Consider the following 18,170-nt stretch of genomic DNA (forward strand, 5'->3'; position numbering starts at 1 on the left):
GCATTTTGTTTATTTGTTTGACAGGGTTAAGACAGGGTTTCTCTATGTAACAGCCCCGGTTGTCCTGCTCTCTCTGTAGATCAGGCTGGCCCTGAACTCACAGAGTTCCACTTGTTTCTGCTTTCCAAGTGCTGGAATAAAGGCATATGCCACTATCGAGAACAATTTTAAGATGGCACCACCTGTGTAAGCACGCCTACATATATGCTTGCAGCGGCACAGGGTACCATTTCATGATACCTAAAAAAGGAAGGAATGCAACCAGCCATCGTGTCCTGCCCATCTCCAGAAGTGAACAGGCGGTGCTTGAAGAAATCTTTGCCTGGTATATGTTCTTCTTGCGACTGAAGTTTATTATACCACGTATATGCATTTCCTAGACAAACAATGACTTACAAAAGTGGGTTTGGAAATATTTAATAGCAGACAAAATAGAATTTAATATGAAAAGCATTATATGAGAGAAATGCAATTTTCAGACAGTGAAAAGAATTGAATAGTCCACTAAAACCCACAAATCTTTATGCATGTTAACAAAAGGTCCAAAATACATCAAACAAGTACTTTGAGAAGTGCAAAGAGACAAGTCCACAGTTACAGAGAAAGAGTTCAAGTGAAAGTAGATGGAAAGAGCAGCTCCCTGGGCCTCTCGTATGAGCGGCAGTAAACCCTGCCCTCATGCATTCATCAACTAGAGCTATTGAGAATGAGCAAGAACACCGACGCGTCACACACACACCAGGATTGCTCTGTACCTGATAAACAGAATGGACATCTTCAAATACCCATGAAATAGTCATTAAATACATTTATTAAGCATCTACCCAACAACAACAACAACAACCATGACAACAACAACCCCTGCCCCAGGAAACATGGCTGATGAGAGTGTAATGAATGAATATTACTGTTGATTTGGCAACAGCTACAACTAATTTGGCATTATGTATTGAATGCCCATACTCTTTGACACAGGAATTATCTGTCTGATAATCTATGTTAAATAAATAATATTAAACATGGGAGGAGGTGAATGAAAATGCAAGAAAACACCAGAAGTGCAAATGCTGAAAAGGAAAGGGAAGGGTAGTATGGTAAAACTATTTAACAGAATATTATTTGTCATTTCAATGACATCTATGGGGACAATGTAACAGAAAAGTGCTTATGAGAAAAAAGAAAAAGGAAAGAACAGCACTAAATTAGATATGCTTGTGTAGCTGTAAAATCAACCCAAATCTTTAATAGACAAAAACTAGCTTTTATGGCCTAGAAAAAAAGTCATAAAGAGAGCAAATGTGGCCTTCCTAACTTGCATCTTAGGCTCTGCAGTTTGCAGTGCTCTTTCCATCACTGGTGATCTGAAAATCAATGTCTGCTGGACCCATGATCTCTGCACAGCAGTGCCCCTTCTCATCATCCTACAGATGAGAGCAGCCAAGCCCAAATGCACACTCTCCGAGTTCCTGTGACAGTGGCTTTTTGCATCTGGCAGTCACAACACGGCACAGTGACTTCATTCCAGCAAGCTAAATGATATAAAGTGGAGTCAAATTTGCTTCTGCAGCAACTCTAAGATGTGGGAGCACTGCGTATACTGAAATGGCTCCCCAACAAGCAGAAAATCTGATTTGTAATTCCTCTGACTTTAGGAAAAACTATTTATAAATTTGGTAGTTACTTTAAAGGGCAAATGGAAGCAATTGTTTTGAGAGGGGGATAATTATTAAATATTGTGAATATTTACGTGAATATTGTTTTTAAAAACAGGTCCAAAAGACCCAGCCAGGCTCAGTGCTGAAGCTGTATCAGGATTTGAGTCAACTCCACGCCAAAGAGCTTCTTCTCAGCAGGGGCTGGTTTTGCCTTTTGAGGGATCACAGTCACTCTGTCGTATACACAAGAGAACTGGACGGCATAGATAAAGTCTTCATTGTGGTTCTGAATTTTGGAGAATCATCAACTGTGCTAAATCTACAGGAAATCATTTCAGAGCTCCCTACAAAACTGAGAATAAGATTAAGTACCAGTGGAGCCTCCAGAGGCAGTGATGTTGATACCCGTGCCATTTCTCTGGAGAAGGGAGAGGGGCTCATCTTGGAACACAGCATGCAGACTCTCTTCCATCGTCAAGAAGCTTTTAGAGACAAATGCTTTGTGTCCAGCCACGCATGCTACTCCAGCGTGCTGGGCATTCTGTATAGTCTGTGCTAGGAAGCTGCAGGAAGAGATGGCCACCCTGTATCCAGCATGTTTTGACACACAGTACGCTTCTGAGTAAGCCTCGTGGATGGCGTCAATTTGTAGATATTTCCACAGCACTGTTGCACTAATGCAACTGTTCTGGGGGGAGTTTCTCAAATTTTCAAAGAACAATAAAGTATTTAAAAGATTATTCCAGAATGCTAAAGCATTTAAATATGAAAAATGCTCTTCTTTTCTTTAAAGTAGAGTTGTGGAAATTGCAAGATGACTCATAGCCACAGTGCTTAAAAGTAGTTATTAGCAAAGAGGAAGGACACTGAATTGTAAACTGGTCAAAGAAAATTCTATTAAAAGACATTAAGTTGCTCTGATTGGAAGGGAGGCCTGGTGTTCTCCTGCTCCCAGACCTTCTGGCCTCCTTCTCTACTACCAATGTAGTACGAGCATGACCGAAATGCTAAGAGGTTTGTGCTGGTGGGAACAGTACAAGTGACACATATGTTAAGCAAAATTACACAAAGAAACAACTTAAAAAAAAAATCTCACTTTTGCTAAACCAACTGGAAATGAGACTAGTTATTATTTCCACGTGTGTCTAGTCCAGCTAAATGCAGCAGTTCAGAATTTTAGGTATTTCTTAAGATTCTCGAAAGCATTGGTGCTGTCAAGTCCAAGTTCCTCATACAGGAATTTCATCTGGGCTGTAATCTAAAAGAACCACACTTGAGGATTAGACAGAAGAATTAGAATCCCAGTGTTCCTTAGTCTGTCTTTATCCAAGCTAACCTGACTTGAGTCTTTAACCCATTTCTCCTTAGCAGAGCCCCCTCATGGGGACAAGGGCAGCCCTTGAGCACAGTGGCCCTCCCCCACCTCATGGCCTGACACTGAGAAGCAGCCCTGCCATTACCACTGAAAGCCTTCAACACAACACATCTAAAATCAAGGACCCTGTCAGCGCAAAGGGGATGGAGAACATACCTTTTTGTGAGAATCCTCAATCACATGATTCCCTCCAGGCTGAATATCTAAAATGATGTTGGGGGGCTGATAGCCTGAAAGAGTTAACACAAAAGCAATCAGACCTTCATAAAACTGAGACCCATCTCTCCCTCCTTCTAAGCACTTAACTCAAACAGCAAAGGAACAAAACAAAGTCACCATAACTACCACCAAGGAGATGGGAGGGCAACGGGCAGGAGGCCAGTTTCTGAGCCAGGGGAGCAGGACACTAATGGCTGAGGAGCCTGGGTGCCAGAACTGGCACAATGAGAGAAGACTGTGACCTGTGAACCAGGAGGGGGTCAGAGGTTGTGATTTAGGAGGGTGTCAACAGTCTGTGGGACCTGAGAGTTTGGGACCCTGGAAATACCAGCTGTAGCAGTGGAGAGGGAGAGCTGGAGCTGCATCCAAAGACTGATTTGGAGGGTGGCCCTCCTAATTCCAAACCCAGAGTGTGTTAGTAGGCAGTTTTAAGGAAAAAGGAAGAATTTTTAAAAATGACTTTTCTACACCTGGCTGAAAATGAGTAATCTTAGAGCAGCAACAGGATGTCTCATGACTGTTACATGACTGAATCTATGTGTGCGGTCTCCAAGTTACAGTTACTTTTACTTTTATAGTTGGATTTCCTCTCTGCTTTGAGTCCTGCCTGCTTTGCTTTAACATTACTCCAAAGGGGGCGGTTGCAGCTATGGACTGTAACCGAGGAGCCAGCACGGTAGCTGTATGTGGAGTGTGCTGTTGCTGAGGGCAGTCCCGATACCCAGTGCCCGGGTCAGGCTGAGGGCAGCCCCGATACCAGGAGCCCGGTCAGGCAGCCTCCCACCTTCACCAGCTTCCTTAGTGTGCTCTGCAACGGCTTCCTGGAGTTTCTCAGTGTAGCTTACAATTCCTTTCAGAGGTACTCGCTCATCATTTTCATAGGCTGTGATATGGATTGAAGGGTAATGCTGAAAGAGAACAGATGCACAGAGTTATGTTACTCCATGATTCCTTCTACCCTGTAGATCGTTTGTTCCCCTGAGGGCTGGAAGTGTTTGCTTATTGGGAGCTCTTGAGCAGGCCTCAGGAGGATGGCGCCAGGCTACCTGTTACCTGTTGTGTGATTAGCATTACTATTTTTTTAAAGAGTTATTTATTATGTATACACTGTTCTGCCTGCATGCCAGAAGGGGGCACCAAATCTCATTATAGATGCTTATGAGCTACCATGTAGTTGCCAGGAATTGAACTCAGGACCTCTGGAAGAGCAGCCAGTGCTCTTAACCTCTGAGCCATCTCTCCAGCCTGATTATCTTTTTTTTTAAGAGCAAATCATAATCATCAAAAGTCAACAGGATTATGTTATATTTATGTAGCATTTTAACATTTCAGAAAATGCCCTGAAATACATTTGCCTATCTCAAAAACATTATAATTGGTTTTTTTTAAGAAGGTTTGAACTTTCCAGGTTCTCTGATATTTGAATTGTTCTTATAATTTGAGTATTTAAATTTTTGCTGTTTGCCTTGTACGAGTTATATTGGTAAGTAACCAGTATCCATTCTTTGAATAGAATGGATGAATGCTGGTTACTTGGTTACTTATCAATATAACTGGTACAAGGGACAGCCTTTTCCTCTCCAGAGAGACCATGATGTCATTTAATCTCTACTGGATCAGGGGATGAGAATGAATGCTTGTCTCTGAGCTGTTAAACTGAGGCAAATGTGGAGTACGAGTGGACATAACACCAAAGAATGATTAGGTATCCTAAGCAGAAACAGACTCTTAGAGCCCTCTGACTCTCGTCCCACCTCAGCGTGTGCCCTTTCAGTTGTCCTCTCTATTGCTTCAGGGCAGTGACTGCAACTGCATCTCCCTACCTGAGGTTTAATGTTTTGACAGGGACAGTAGCGTTTTATGTAGTTCTTGTGCTTCTCCTCAGATGAAGGGTTCCCCCATTCTTCTAACTCTTCCAGTGTCAGAGGAAGTGTGGTGTCCATCATGGTGTTGAGGACATCCAAGAAGGGTGCCTAGTCAAAGAAAGAGAAAGCCAAACAGAAATATATATATTTATGTGTGTATGTGTATATATGTGTGTGTGTGTGTGTGTGTGTGTGTGTGTGTGTATATATATATATATATATATATATATATATATATATATATATATGTGATCAAAGGTGAAATGAGCTTCACAATAGTCTCCTGCATAAAGACATACCCAGGTATGAGAGGGCACAGCTCAGGCTTAAGTACAGCTGGTAATTCACAGGTGGAGAAAGAGCATTCAAACTCCTTAAAAGATATTTTTATAACAAGAAAGAATTTACTTTATAATTTCACAAATTTTGTTTTTAGTTTGGTGCCTTTTCTCCTATTTTTACTTATATAAAAGTAACAAATATAGCTCTGTATTTCATTAGGACGGCTATTATATCCATCTGTCTGTCTGTCTATCTATCTTATACTATTAAAAAGAATCTCACAATAATCAGAATATTTCAAGTTGGTGAGGAAACAGAGAAACTGCATCATTTTTGCCTATTGGCTAGACTATAAATGGTTGTCACTGTGGCAAAAAGCATGGTAGTTCCTCAAAAAAAAAAAAAAAAAAAAGGTGACATTTACCTTTTGATCTAGCACCTCCTTCCTAGAGATATAACCAAAAGAGCTAGAGACAGGGTCTTCCCCACCAACCCCAGGCAGGGTTTCTCTGTGTAGCCCTGGCTGTCCTGGACTCACTCTGTAGACCAGGCTGACCTCGAACTCACAGAGATCTGCCAGCCTCTGCCTTCCTGAGTGATGGGATTACAGGCGTGTGCCTCTGCTCTGGGTTGAGGCAGGGTCCTAAAGGGACACGAGGACAGTGAATACACCAACTGTGCTGCAAGCATGCAAGCTGGAGCCCCCTGCATGCGGTGACGTCAGGGCCAGCTAGGCAGGACCAGCAGTTTGGCATGGTGCCACTCAAAAGAGCTGATATGCAGACAGAAGGCAGAGAGTGGCTTTCAGGGGTGGGGACTGACGGAATAGAACGTTCAAGGCTCGTGTTTCAGTTTTGAAAGATAAAATTTGAGATCTGGAGACTGACTGGGTAATATATAAATGTCTTAACATTAGTGAGCTATACACTAAAAATAGTTATGATACTAGATTTTTTTTTACTTTACCATGACTAGAAAGTCTTAGAAGGGAGAAAAGCACCAGCAGCATATAAAGTCTGCTTTATCTGCTGGGATTTGATGATAAAGCTCATAATTAGTAGTTTCATAAGATCTAGAAAATATCCAAGAAAAGAAAAAAAAAAAAAAAAGAAAGAAAGAAAAAACAAATACTGGCCCTAATACTGGAATAGCAGTTAAGAGCTCTGGCTGCTCTTCTAGAGGACCCAGGTTCAATTCCCAGCACCCACATAGCAGTTTACAGCTGTACATGACTCTGTTCCTGGGGACTGAACACCCTTCTGTGGCCTCTGAGGGTTCCAAGAATGCACGTGATACACAGGCACACAGGCAGGCAAAACACCTATGCACACAAAATAAAAACCCTTAATTAAAGGGAAAGTGCTTTTTACTTCTTAGAGCATGTACTTTCCAGGTTTCTGTCACAGTATCTTAACCGAGTCCAGGGAGCTGTGGTCCCTGGCTGCCACCAGCCTGGTTAGGAGGGTCACTCTACCGCACCTGTGGTGACCATGGAGAATCTAACTGAGGCGACGTGTGCGCCCGCCCACTCTTCAGGGGCAGCAATGGCGGGGCCGGTGCTGTCCTCACAGTGGCTGCTTCCCTGTCTGTTCCTGGCTGAGCAGCCTCTAGCCCTGGTTCCTAATACACCCGGGCTGACCTAACATTCCATTAACCCTTCCTGCTTCATGGCCAGAACTGTGGGTGCTTATCACCAAGGACTTTGGCTCCTACACAAACACTTTGTGTTGACTATTTAGGCTATTCCAGTTCTTCACTGTAATGAGCAATTGAAATAAATATCCTCACACATATATTTCTGGTTATTCCTAATTTCTAAAATTCAAGGTTAGCTCATTTTATATTGTAAGCAATTTTGTTATTATGTTTGTGGCCAGATTTACTTCCTTTATAAAGAATATTTAAAAAAAAAACAGATTTCTAGATCAAGTTATTTAATACTTATTGGACGTTCTACTCCTTGCTCCACACACACACACACACACCCATGCACGCACACACGCATGCATGCATCCTGAAAAAAATTACTCTGGACTGCCCCAGTCATCATTTTCCAGAGCGTCTAAGTAAAAGATAGGAGAAGATGGACGTGAAGCCAGAAGACATGATACAGCTTCACAGTTTTACAGAGTAGGAAAGGGCTGTAGGACATTTCCAGAACTGAGAGTTAAGTCAAAGGACAGGACTACACCAAAAGACCACCGAGAATGGAGTATCTACGCCAGGTGTGGTGCCCACACTAAAATCCTGGTGCTTAGAAGGCTGAGGCAGGAGACTGTAAGTATGAGGCCAGACTGACTAGCTATATACAAGAAAATAAAAGAAACAAAATCATGGAGTGTCTAAAAGCAGAGAGTCCCTGGTGTGTGACAGCATGCTGCCACACAGGTGAGGTGTCGGAGGACAGTGCGCCCAAACTCACAGGACACTCGAGCAGACTTCTGGACCCATGGCACACACAGCTTTCTACATGTTCTGGCACACAGAAATAGCTCACGGGGCACAGCCATTAGTCTATCAAAGAAATACTGCAAAATCCATAAAGTTGTTGTCAGGGACAATTAAGATAATTCCACACGTTCTAGAGCCACAGTTGAGTTCAGACTTAAAGGCTTTGCTACACCATAAAATGCTAATGTGGCAGACCTGCCCATCTGTGAACGGGACAGTACTCACCTCCAGAGTCACAGCTCTCAGGAGCTCTGGCTTAGAATTGCACAGTGCTCCCACAAGCACCCCTCCAGCACTGAAAGCACTCAGTGTTGTTAGACTTGGCTGAGAAAAGCCTTGGCTATGAAGCGTCTTAATGCAAGCCTCTAAGTCAGCAAGGCCATTGAGTTTTTTAGTTAGACGGCCATCAGCATGCCACTGGAGGCCCAACTCACCACCTCCCCTGTAGCGGAAGAAAACAAAAACGATACAGTACAGGTCAGCAAACTGTATCACAGGCTCCTGTGGGGCACTGGAGCTCAGGATTGCTGTCATGCTTTTAAACACAACAAGAGGGAATACACAACAGACACTGTGATTGGCCTGCAAAAGCCTAAACCAGTACCATGTAGTCCACCATAGGAAACAAAACAAAACAAAATAAAAAGCTGGCTTTGTTCAAGATGATAAAAATCTGATTCAAAAACTATGCCTGAATGCCTACTGTCTACTTACTATAGACTGTCTTGAGAGAAGACCTTAAAAATGCACAAAGCTCACAGTGGCATGAGGAAAACAGCCACAGTCACCAGGCACTGTGGCTGCCGCTGTAACACAGCGGTTTTGAGCTGTGTTTGAGCTTTACCTGAGTGGTGTGTGTGTGTGTGCGTGAGAAGCACCACTGTAAGGGAAATGACTTAACTAGCAGTGAAGGAAGCGGGTTCTGGAAGTTAAGGAAGGGAAACTAAGACCCAGAGAAAACGGCATGTATGAGGACACGGAGGGGAGGGTGCCCACGCCAGCCGCTGGCACGAGGGCGGTGGATGCTCCAGAGGGAAGCCAGATCACGAGAATTTTACTGGTAAGTTTGGACCTTGTTCTGGAGATGGGAGGTGGAGAAGGTTTTAAGCAGAAATGAAATGTCTTGAAAACAGCTAGAATAAAATGGGAATTAGAGGGAAAGAAGTTCAGCTTAAAGAGGCTCTGTAAGCAAAGCCTACATTAGATTCACCCAAGCACATGCCTGCCATCTCAGCACTTGAAGGGCACTGAGTTCGCGGCTACAGAGTAAGACCCTGTCTCAAAAATTCTAAACATAGAAACCTGATTTCAAGAGAATTATGTGGAAATAACAATGGAACTAATCAAGCACAAACACTGCTACATCTAGTCCCAGGTCCTAAAACTACTCTTTTGTTCTTTGGATCAAATGAATCTGCTATCTGAATTCAAACCCATCATCAGGCTTAGGGAATACTTAAATCCAAAATACACACAAGAAAGGGAGCTTTTGCCCCTTAATACACTGAGTTTTATCCTTTGTGTCTGGTTTTTAAGGTTCCACTATATAGCCTAATAGAGGTTTGCCTGTCTCTGCCTCCCAAGTGCTGGCATTAAAGGCATGTGCCTGGCCCCTATCATACTGTTATTGTAGTTGTGTCAACATGCTGTAACGCTCATCTGCCAGGAGAAACGTGCTGACTCACCTAACATGGCAGTATGCCAAGATCCATCCATCATCCACCAACACCCGCCTCTCAGGCCTGAAATTCATCTTCAGATCCATTCCATATGCTCCATAGACGTGCACCAAGAGGGGCTTCTTCTGCAAGTCCTCAGAATCCGTTTTGTGAAAAATTGTCATTGGCACTAACTTTCCGTCCTGGAAACGAAGAGTATGTAAGGAAGCACCTCTGCTGCTGGGGATCAGGACAGATGCGAGGCACCAAGCCGATCCCCCACGCCAGAAGAGTTTTTAAATGGCTCGACCCCAGTTTAAACTAGCATGAAGTGCACTCCCAGCATGTTGCTTACTGCACCTGGACACCGGCGCTGTGAGCGACGGCAGCTGCATACACAGCTCTGGGCTTCAGCTACCTGCTGCTCTAGAATTAGCCAGGAAGGAGCAGCAGGACTGGCCTGAACATTGGCACAGCTTCGTACAGTAGGAAAATAACTTTGAAAAGCACTTGTCATTGCCCAGCTCTAATTTATTTCTTTTGGGTCAAGTCAAATGCTTATTTAGCTTGGAACTTTTTTTTTTTTTTTTTAAGTTCATAGCTTTATTTTATTTTATGTGTGTTAGTGTGAAGGTATCAGATCCCTTGGAATTGGCATTACAGACAGTTGTGAGCTGCCATGTGGGTGCTGGGAACTGAACCCGGGTCTTTTGGAAGAGCAGACAGTCCTCTTCACCACTGAGCCATCTCTCTAGCCCTAGGTTGGAACTTTTAGTATAACTTTCTCTCCGTGCCTAGGGCTAGACAGGGACAATTCTTATTTGTGAATATTTAGAAATATGCTGATTGAAACGTCCCACCAGCTTCATTTTCTCGAACCCCAGAAAAATGCTCAACATTAGTACATGAGCTCGCATGCAGACCATAGTGATGGCTACCTTCATCCTTCAAAGGCCTACAGAACTTTATGAATGCAAATAAAATTATTTTCGATGTGTTTGTCTGCATCACACGTGTGCAGCGCCAACGGAGGCCAGAAGGAGGTGCTACATTCCCTGGGACTGGAGTTTCAGAGACTGTGAGTCAACAAGCGGTTACTAGGAAGAGAAGCTGAGTTTTCTAGCTGAAAATAAACCCCTCTTCTCTCACTTGTTTATGGTCGTGGTGCAACAGAAGCCCTAACTAAATAGTACTCTTTCGGAGAAGGCTGCCGACTACGGAAGGTCCTTTTGCCAAGTTTCCAGTGTCCTCAATGTGCTTTCCTTGGTGGCTGTCAGTGCATTGTAATGCTTTCTTCAGCCTCTGGCACTGTCCATGCTACACTGAAGCCTCATGAAGGCTAGAACTGTATTAGTCTAGTCTAATATAATCAACTATTTACTGTACTTTCAAAGTTACTGCCATAATTGTATACCAACTTTGACTATTTACTTTTTATTAATTCAACTTTAAAATTCAAACATAAGCAAGTTAAATGAAAGGCTTAGTATACTAGACTTTTTAAAATCCATGTTAAAATTAAAACATGTTTTTAAAGTTTGAAAAAAAAAATCTATGTATTTCTAAAATCATCTGGACCTTTTCTAGTGTAAGGGATTTTCCAAAAACGGTGCTGAGGCAGCCCTGAAGCTGACTCTGGCACTGTGCAGTTTCAGTGCCTGGGAGCTGGAAGCAGAGATTACAGCACCTACCTTGCTTTTGGCCTCTATGCGCAAAACACGACTAGTCTTTGTAATGGGATCTTCATGACCAGTTTCCTCAAACAGTTTGCCTTCTGCAAATTTGTAGGTGTAATATTTTGGGGGTCTTATTGGAGAGCAAAGCTGGAAGGGGCAGTTCTTTGGGTCAGAATTTGTATCCATTATAAATCCACAGGCCCAAGGAGGGAGCTGAAGAATAAAAATTATTTTCACTAATTAATATTAAAGTTTTTGAGTCTATTCCAAACAAAATGTTGTGGCTATCTACTTTACTTTTTGTTATTACATGACACATCATTTAATAATTACTCCATTGTGACAAAATAGGTATCAAGTAAACAAAACACTGTATCAGTTACCAATAAGATAAAGAAAAATGTAGGAAATAGGTTTATCATGATTCCAGATTTACATGAAATTGCTTTGACCATCAAGTTTATTTGGGAGTATAAACTTGGGTGATGAAATAACTAAGTGGCTAAGAATAAGCCCAAGGAATAGTAATCCTATCCAGCAGCAGCCCTTGGTCTGCTCTCACAGAACATGAGATCCTCATGTGGATGTTTGGAGTGATTTTCCCACCAGTCCTTCGCCAGCTGCCTGGACAGCCGTGATGAGGCTACAAACGGGCCCAGCAGCACTAAAGCATTTACAATTTGTTTCTAACTTTAGCTTCCAGGCTGACCATTGTGCTGAACAAAACCTTTCCAGGCACAATGACTCAGAGAGTCATAGCTATTATGCTCAAGATTCTTAACTTTAAGAAAAATGGAAAGGAATCAAAATTTATTCTCTTAGAGCAGCAGGGTCCAGAGTCAAGCCTTCCTCTAACATCCCACTTACACCTTTTAAAGAAGCCTGGTAAGCAGGTTGACAGAGTGCTCGAAAGGTTCTGAGACTACGAATGTGAAAAGAAAATTGCCTTTCTTTTTCTGAGTAATTGTAGAAAGAGCAAATTCCTTAGAAAATCAGAGGTCTTGGCACACAACATCACTGGCGGGCACTACTGGAGGAAGGGCTGTGAGCACCGAGAGTACAGACTTCCACTGCAGAAACCACGGCCAGAGAGCACAGTGGTCAGGCACACTCCCCCAATTAACCCAGCGTCTTCTTTCAGGAAAACTAACAAGGACACACATTTGAGGCTGATCTCTATTTGAAAGAAAGAAACCTAACTGTGGCCTAGCAACCATCAGGGTAGGTATAAGATTCCTGGCCCCCAGGGGCGCAGGGTTTCTTCTTCCTCTCTATAAAACTTAATGATGGCCACGGAATACGTTGTTTTAGCTTTAGAACAACTGATACCAATAAATCATAGTTTGGGTTTTTCCAAGGTTAAAGGTTAAAGCTTTAGCTGTAACCAGAACTGTTCCAATGCTATGGACTCCAGAACATCTGCCCAGCTGACTGAGAGTGTTAGCGGTCTCAAGGGCATCTTCAGACACGTTCCCCACTGAGTGGTAACACACTGAAAGACATTTGGCCTGGAGATAGACTCTCCAGCAAATGCAGATGACAGCACACAGGGGAACATTTCTTGGGCTTGTGGGTGGGGGTGACATATGACTTAGTGGCTGAGTTTATATAGTATGTTCAGTGCCTGGATAGTCCCCCTAGAATTAAATCAACCATCCTCAACTTACTTTCCAGATATTACAATCAAATATTTTTCTTTCTCTGTCTCGTCTTTCTTTTAGAGACAGGGTTTTTCTGTGTAGCCTTGGCTGTCGTGGACTCACTTTGTAGACTAGGCCTGCCTCAAACTCACAGAGACCCCCCTGCCTCTGTCTCCCCAAGTGTGGGGATTATACCGTGCACGACTATATTTTTCTTTTTTAAAAATATACTGATGACATGATGACCAATGATAAGAAGTAAATTCATGAAAAGTTAACACTTGCATTGCTGCAGATTGCATCAAGTGTCCACTAGGTATAGATGTTATATACATGGAAATATATTCCCAACTACTCACACTGTGGCTAAAGATTTTGCCTTTTATACACAGCATAGTCTATGGATGTTTATCAGTGTTATTCAGCATCACGCAATTATAAAATTACGTTTAAGTAGCATGTGGTATGTACTAAAGCATTTGATTCTTTTTGATGAGGATGTAGAACAGTATTCAGGGTATAACAGGTACCTACAGTTTGGAACAGGTCAGAGAGTGGTGAGAGAAATGATATAGCAAAAACTAAAGACAGCATTTTTTTGTGAAACAACAAATTCTTTAAGTAAGACTACTTATTAAAAATAAGAAAACGTCATTTTTACTTAGAAGACTAGTCTTAGGGACTGGGATACGGCTCAGTTGGTAGAGTTCTTGCATAGCATGCACGAAGCCTTGGGTTCAAACCTGGCACGACGTAAAACCAGGTATATGGTCCATGCCTATAATCCCAGCACAGGAGAGGTAGGGCAGGAGGACCAGAAGTCCAAGGTCAACCTGTACTATCCTAGCCCTGATAAGTCTCTACATGGCAGTCCCACTTTTCTTGATATACAACTGTAATAAATGCATTGCTAGAAGTTAACTATTTTCCCATTCTTGTTTATGTGGACTGCAATGAGGATATATGTTCTCTGCCAGCTTTCCAACTGCAGCAGATGGAAACAATAGGAAAGTCCTGAAGCAATAATCATTTTTATTTCGGGATACCTACATAGACATCTAAGAGACTCAGTGTTAAACTTAGCAATGTGATTTTAGAAAGCAACCCAAGAATCCTAATTGTCACAGGCTCCCATTGTTCATTTGTATCTGTAGAACAATCTTGAAGTTCATCTCCCTGATTCCTATCTGTTTGCTCCAGTCTTCACTAATATAGTTGTCTAATAATCTCATGAAGTATAGTTCCAGGGGCTCAAACTATTTCCCTGTCCAAAAACTGTTTCCTCTGTTATAATTTATACAGACTGCTCACACCAGTTAAAAAGCATTATACTGCTGGGCAGTGGTGGCTCACGCCTTTAATCCCAGCACTTCGGAGGCAGAGACAGGCAGATCTCTTTGAGTCTGAGGCTACCCTACTCTACAGAGTAAGTTCCAAGACAGCCAGGGCTACACAGAGAAATCCTATCTTGAGCCTTCTCTTAAAAACAAAACAAAAAAACCAAAACAAAAACCAAAACAAAAAAACTCCATTATACCAAAACTTCATTGTCCAGGAATAATTTCTCCATTGGCAAAATAGACCTAAGAATTGGTTCCCTGAAGAGATGTATGGACTTGAGCTTAGAGCTGTGTTTCTCATTCTTGGATATGACAGGTTATTCTGCATATCAAATTCCTATCTGTCCTCTTTAGTTTATCTCTATTATTCTAAAGAAGCTTTCCTGAGTCAAGAATTCTTCCCTTCCTTTGAGCTCTATGACACATTTTGTTTTTAAAACCACTATTTAAAACTAACTTATATTTAAGCTTTGTGTTTTGATATTTGTCTAATATCATAAAAACTTTGCTCATTAAGGCCATATATTTTATTCTGCTGTTTTACCATTCTATGAGGCTGTGTATATTCACTTAATGCTGCTTTGAAAATGGACAGTAAGGTTGCCATTCATTGATTTGTCAGGTTCATTTCTGAAGGCATTTTATCACTTGCCTTGGAAGGCATACATAGTATTAACTAGTTAGAGATGCCTCTACCATCCTTCTGTGTCACAGAGACCACTGACATCTGTGTATTGAAAGGGAGCAGGTACATACCTCATGGGTAAGAAAACTGGCAAAGAGAGAAGATGCAAATACATGCATGTGATGGAAACACAGTGAGGTGACTACTGTCCTTCTGGGATGTGGCCCCCACAAGCAGCAGTCAGTGCCTGGGTACTAACTACCAAGCAGGGCTCAGTTATTGCTGCTCCTCACACTGAAAACATACCTGACCACAGAGCTACGCAGAAAGACAAACATAATGAGCCCTGGCACTAGTTCTGAAATCCATCTGTGAGTCCATTGGTTTAAGACTGCATTAAACACAAGGTCTCTCAAGTCATTCTAAAATGATTCTAGACCTGATAAAAAGCCAGTATGCTAAAATGCACTTCAACTGAATCCCTTTTTAAGAAAAGTACCCGGCCCTGGAATTTCTCTAGTAAGCCAACCTGTGTTCCTGATAAGTACAAAGAGTAGACGTACCTTTAGAGAGCGTACTGAGTCGTCAGCCAGACCAATCACATTAACATATAGCAGATTGCTGTGTTTCAGGAACAGAACACAGTGGTCCTTAAACATGTCCAAGTCTACAACCTTGGTATTTCTCTTCATTGTGAAAAATAAATCCCAGTTCATAATAGCAGGGGCGTCAGCTGCCGTTCGCATCAGCTGCATGAACAAGGTTAGGAGAGACCTAGGTGACAAACTCTACGGCTGCAGCCTTCAGGGGTGAGATGACTGGAAAGGAGAGCACACCAGCTGTCACTACTTCACGACGAGCTGTATCAGGGTCCAAGTGTGAATGTCACCATGCTAGCCAGGTTAGCAGGTTGTGTGGTACCATAACTAGCCAAGCGTCAGCCAGTGGACAATGGATGCAATGGCATGCCTGCCTGAGACTAAGTCAACTGCCAACTCAAAATCACGAGTGCTCTTCTGAGCCAGCCACGTTTCGTTTTTATAACACAAACACTAAAGAATGTTTCATTTACTTAGGTTTTAAGTATAGTTATAGTAGGTAGAAATGTTAGCTCCAAGGGAAGGGAAATAATGGAAGAGAAGAGGGACTGATACTGTCTAAGAAAGCAGTGTCAATTACACACTTTAACTCCCCACCCCCATACTCTCTTATAGCAAGGAAGGTTGGTGCTAGAAAGCTGACACTTTTAGGAACCCATCCCAATGGGGAACAAGCAGAATGGAGAACTACCTTGAATTCTGTCGGTTCTCCAACATTAGTGAGGATGTATAATTCATCATCTCGATGCTCAACATAGTAAAGAACACCGTGTATTCTCTTCTGGATAAGTACTGGCGGGTCCCAGGGGCTCAGGCCGTCTATCAACCACACCTCAGAAGTCGTCTTGTTCATAATATTCAAGGTGAGGAAACGACTGTCTTTTGTAAGATATAGGAAAACAAAATAGCTAGAAAGAAGAAAAAAGCACAGGATTTCATTAAGTCATTATTGTACTTGTTGCAGACTGGGATATGAGTAGGAAATCCCACTTTCACAGTCTGCAACATTATTAGATATGTAAGCAGTAAGGCTGAAATGACTTGCATGGATATATATATATTTAAATAAGGGGTATATTTAGAAGCAGGAAAAGAGCTGGAGCTGAGCTACAAACCCTGGAAGACATTTGGAATCAATGGCATCATTTGGAGTGGACGCCACTATCCAATCTTTAAGTGTCTCAGGTGAAATGCTACAGAATACTAACAACTGAACAAGAAATGTTTTTTTTTTTCTTGGGGTGGGGTGAGGTGGGGTGGGGTGGGAGACTAGCTAGATGACTCAGCAGTTAAAAGCATCAGCCATTCTTCCAGAGCACCTCGTTCAATTCCTAGCACCTACATGGTAGCTCACAACTGTCTCTAACTCCAGTTCTTGCAGATCTGGTGTTCTCTTTGGCCTCTGTGGCATGCATGTGCTACACAGACACACATGTAGGCAAATGCCCATACAACATAATAGAACAAAATTTTAAAAAGAAAGAAGTGATTTACTCAAGATCAATCTTACAAGCATCTGTGAAATAATTACTAGAACTCCTTGCAGGGTCCTCTTTTGATTTCTTTTGGGCTTTTGAGATAGCCCTGTGCAGCCCTGAAATTGACTATGCAGACCAGGCTGTCCTCACAGAAGGACACCTGCCTCTGCCTCTCAAGTGCTGGGACCGAAGTTGTGCACCACCACACCCGGCTCTAATTCTCTTTCTTATCAGAAAAATTAAGCTCCAACATAAAAGTGAAACGATGGGTGAAGAGCTAAAAAGCTGTCTATTTTGTTGTTTAATTCCCATAAATTTTTAGCTGTCTGGGCAAAACATACTAATTTCTAAATCATTACAGATGTACGACTAAAATTCCTCTGGAAATTTCTAAGATGTCAATGATTGGCATTGGCACAATATAATCAAGGTTACTCTGAGCCTATTTCCCAGGGCTATTTGGGGTTTGGACCCAAGAATCTTCAGAGACCAGGCCACTTTCCTTGCTTTTTAAAACTGAGACCTGTTCTTGGTGAATAGTATTTCTGCCAAGAAAAAAAAGAAGTGTGCAATGGTAGAGGTAATGGTGTGGGGAGGCGGGTTGGTGTTGGAGCTGTTGACTATTCGGTGACGTAAAAATCAGATTTTAAAAATTTAGCATAGATATTTCCCTTCACAATCTGTATAATACAGTTTTCATTAGAATGTATGGATTCTATGGCTCTAGAAATAGATATATTAAAAAACAAAGAGTCAATATTTAAAGTGCTCTTTAAGAATATGTTAGCAGGCACTTCCCTGACCATAAATTTAAGAGACAGTCTACCATCAAAATGAAAACTTGTTTTAAAATAATCAACAACTGAAGTACTAGAAGAAAAGATGATGGGAACTGTGGCTGATGGGTACTCTTTGTGGCCACATTTATAACATTTTCCTAATTTGGTATCCCAGATTGATAGAATTTGGAACTCTATAGATTAGTTCTAGAAGGTAGAATAATAAAGTAATAATTTCCCCCATTCTCAGCACTTCAAGTCAACAATAGCAGTACTTTAAATAGTGGGGAATACTTTGGGGAAAGCGTGTAACTGCATCATTCTAGCACCTTGGGTCTTTTTCTGTGTAGAAACGCTCGTTACGTTTGTTGTCCCCAAATGTGGCTCGATACGCATCATGGCAGCGAAGATTCCTCTGGAAGGTGTAGAATAAGACATCTTCATCTTCTTCATCCTTTACCCATTCTGAAAGGGAGGAAATGAATTAACACACAGCTGCCTGTGCTCCGATGGTGAATGCCAAGTAAA

At 42.1% G+C, this 18,170-nt stretch overlaps 2 protein-coding genes across 5 annotated transcripts in view; one reads left to right on the forward strand and one right to left on the reverse strand.

Annotated features, from left to right (window-relative positions):
* Slc3a1 (solute carrier family 3 member 1) overlaps positions 1–2,403 on the forward strand; it is a 35,668-nt gene extending 33,265 nt beyond the window's left edge. The window contains exon 10 of the mRNA XM_055619112.1: positions 1,771–2,403. Within this exon, the coding sequence (XP_055475087.1) occupies positions 1,771–2,214 (444 nt within the window). The 3' untranslated portion in view covers positions 2,215–2,403. The remainder of the gene's footprint in view (positions 1–1,770) is intronic.
* A 247-nt stretch (positions 2,404–2,650) lies between these two features.
* Prepl (prolyl endopeptidase like) overlaps positions 2,651–18,170 on the reverse strand; it is a 28,672-nt gene continuing 13,152 nt past the window's right edge. For all 4 annotated transcript variants that reach the window (XM_055619106.1, XM_055619102.1, XM_055619096.1 and 1 more), the window contains 10 exons: positions 17,972–18,107; positions 16,077–16,293; positions 15,350–15,535; positions 11,197–11,394; positions 9,533–9,708; positions 8,073–8,289; positions 5,073–5,222; positions 4,034–4,157; positions 3,187–3,260; positions 2,651–2,913 (listed from right to left, as the gene is read on the reverse strand). In XM_055619106.1, coding sequence (XP_055475081.1) covers positions 2,824–2,913; positions 3,187–3,260; positions 4,034–4,157; positions 5,073–5,222; positions 8,073–8,289; positions 9,533–9,708; positions 11,197–11,394; positions 15,350–15,535; positions 16,077–16,293; positions 17,972–18,107 — 1,568 coding nt within the window. In that variant the 3' untranslated portion in view covers positions 2,651–2,823. The remainder of the gene's footprint in view (positions 2,914–3,186; positions 3,261–4,033; positions 4,158–5,072; positions 5,223–8,072; positions 8,290–9,532; positions 9,709–11,196; positions 11,395–15,349; positions 15,536–16,076; positions 16,294–17,971; positions 18,108–18,170) is intronic.

The sequence above is a fragment of the Psammomys obesus genome, unplaced genomic scaffold, assembly GCF_907164565.1.
Source record: "Psammomys obesus unplaced genomic scaffold, mPsaObe1.curated_primary_1811, whole genome shotgun sequence".
NCBI classification, from domain to species: domain Eukaryota; kingdom Metazoa; phylum Chordata; class Mammalia; order Rodentia; family Muridae; genus Psammomys; species Psammomys obesus.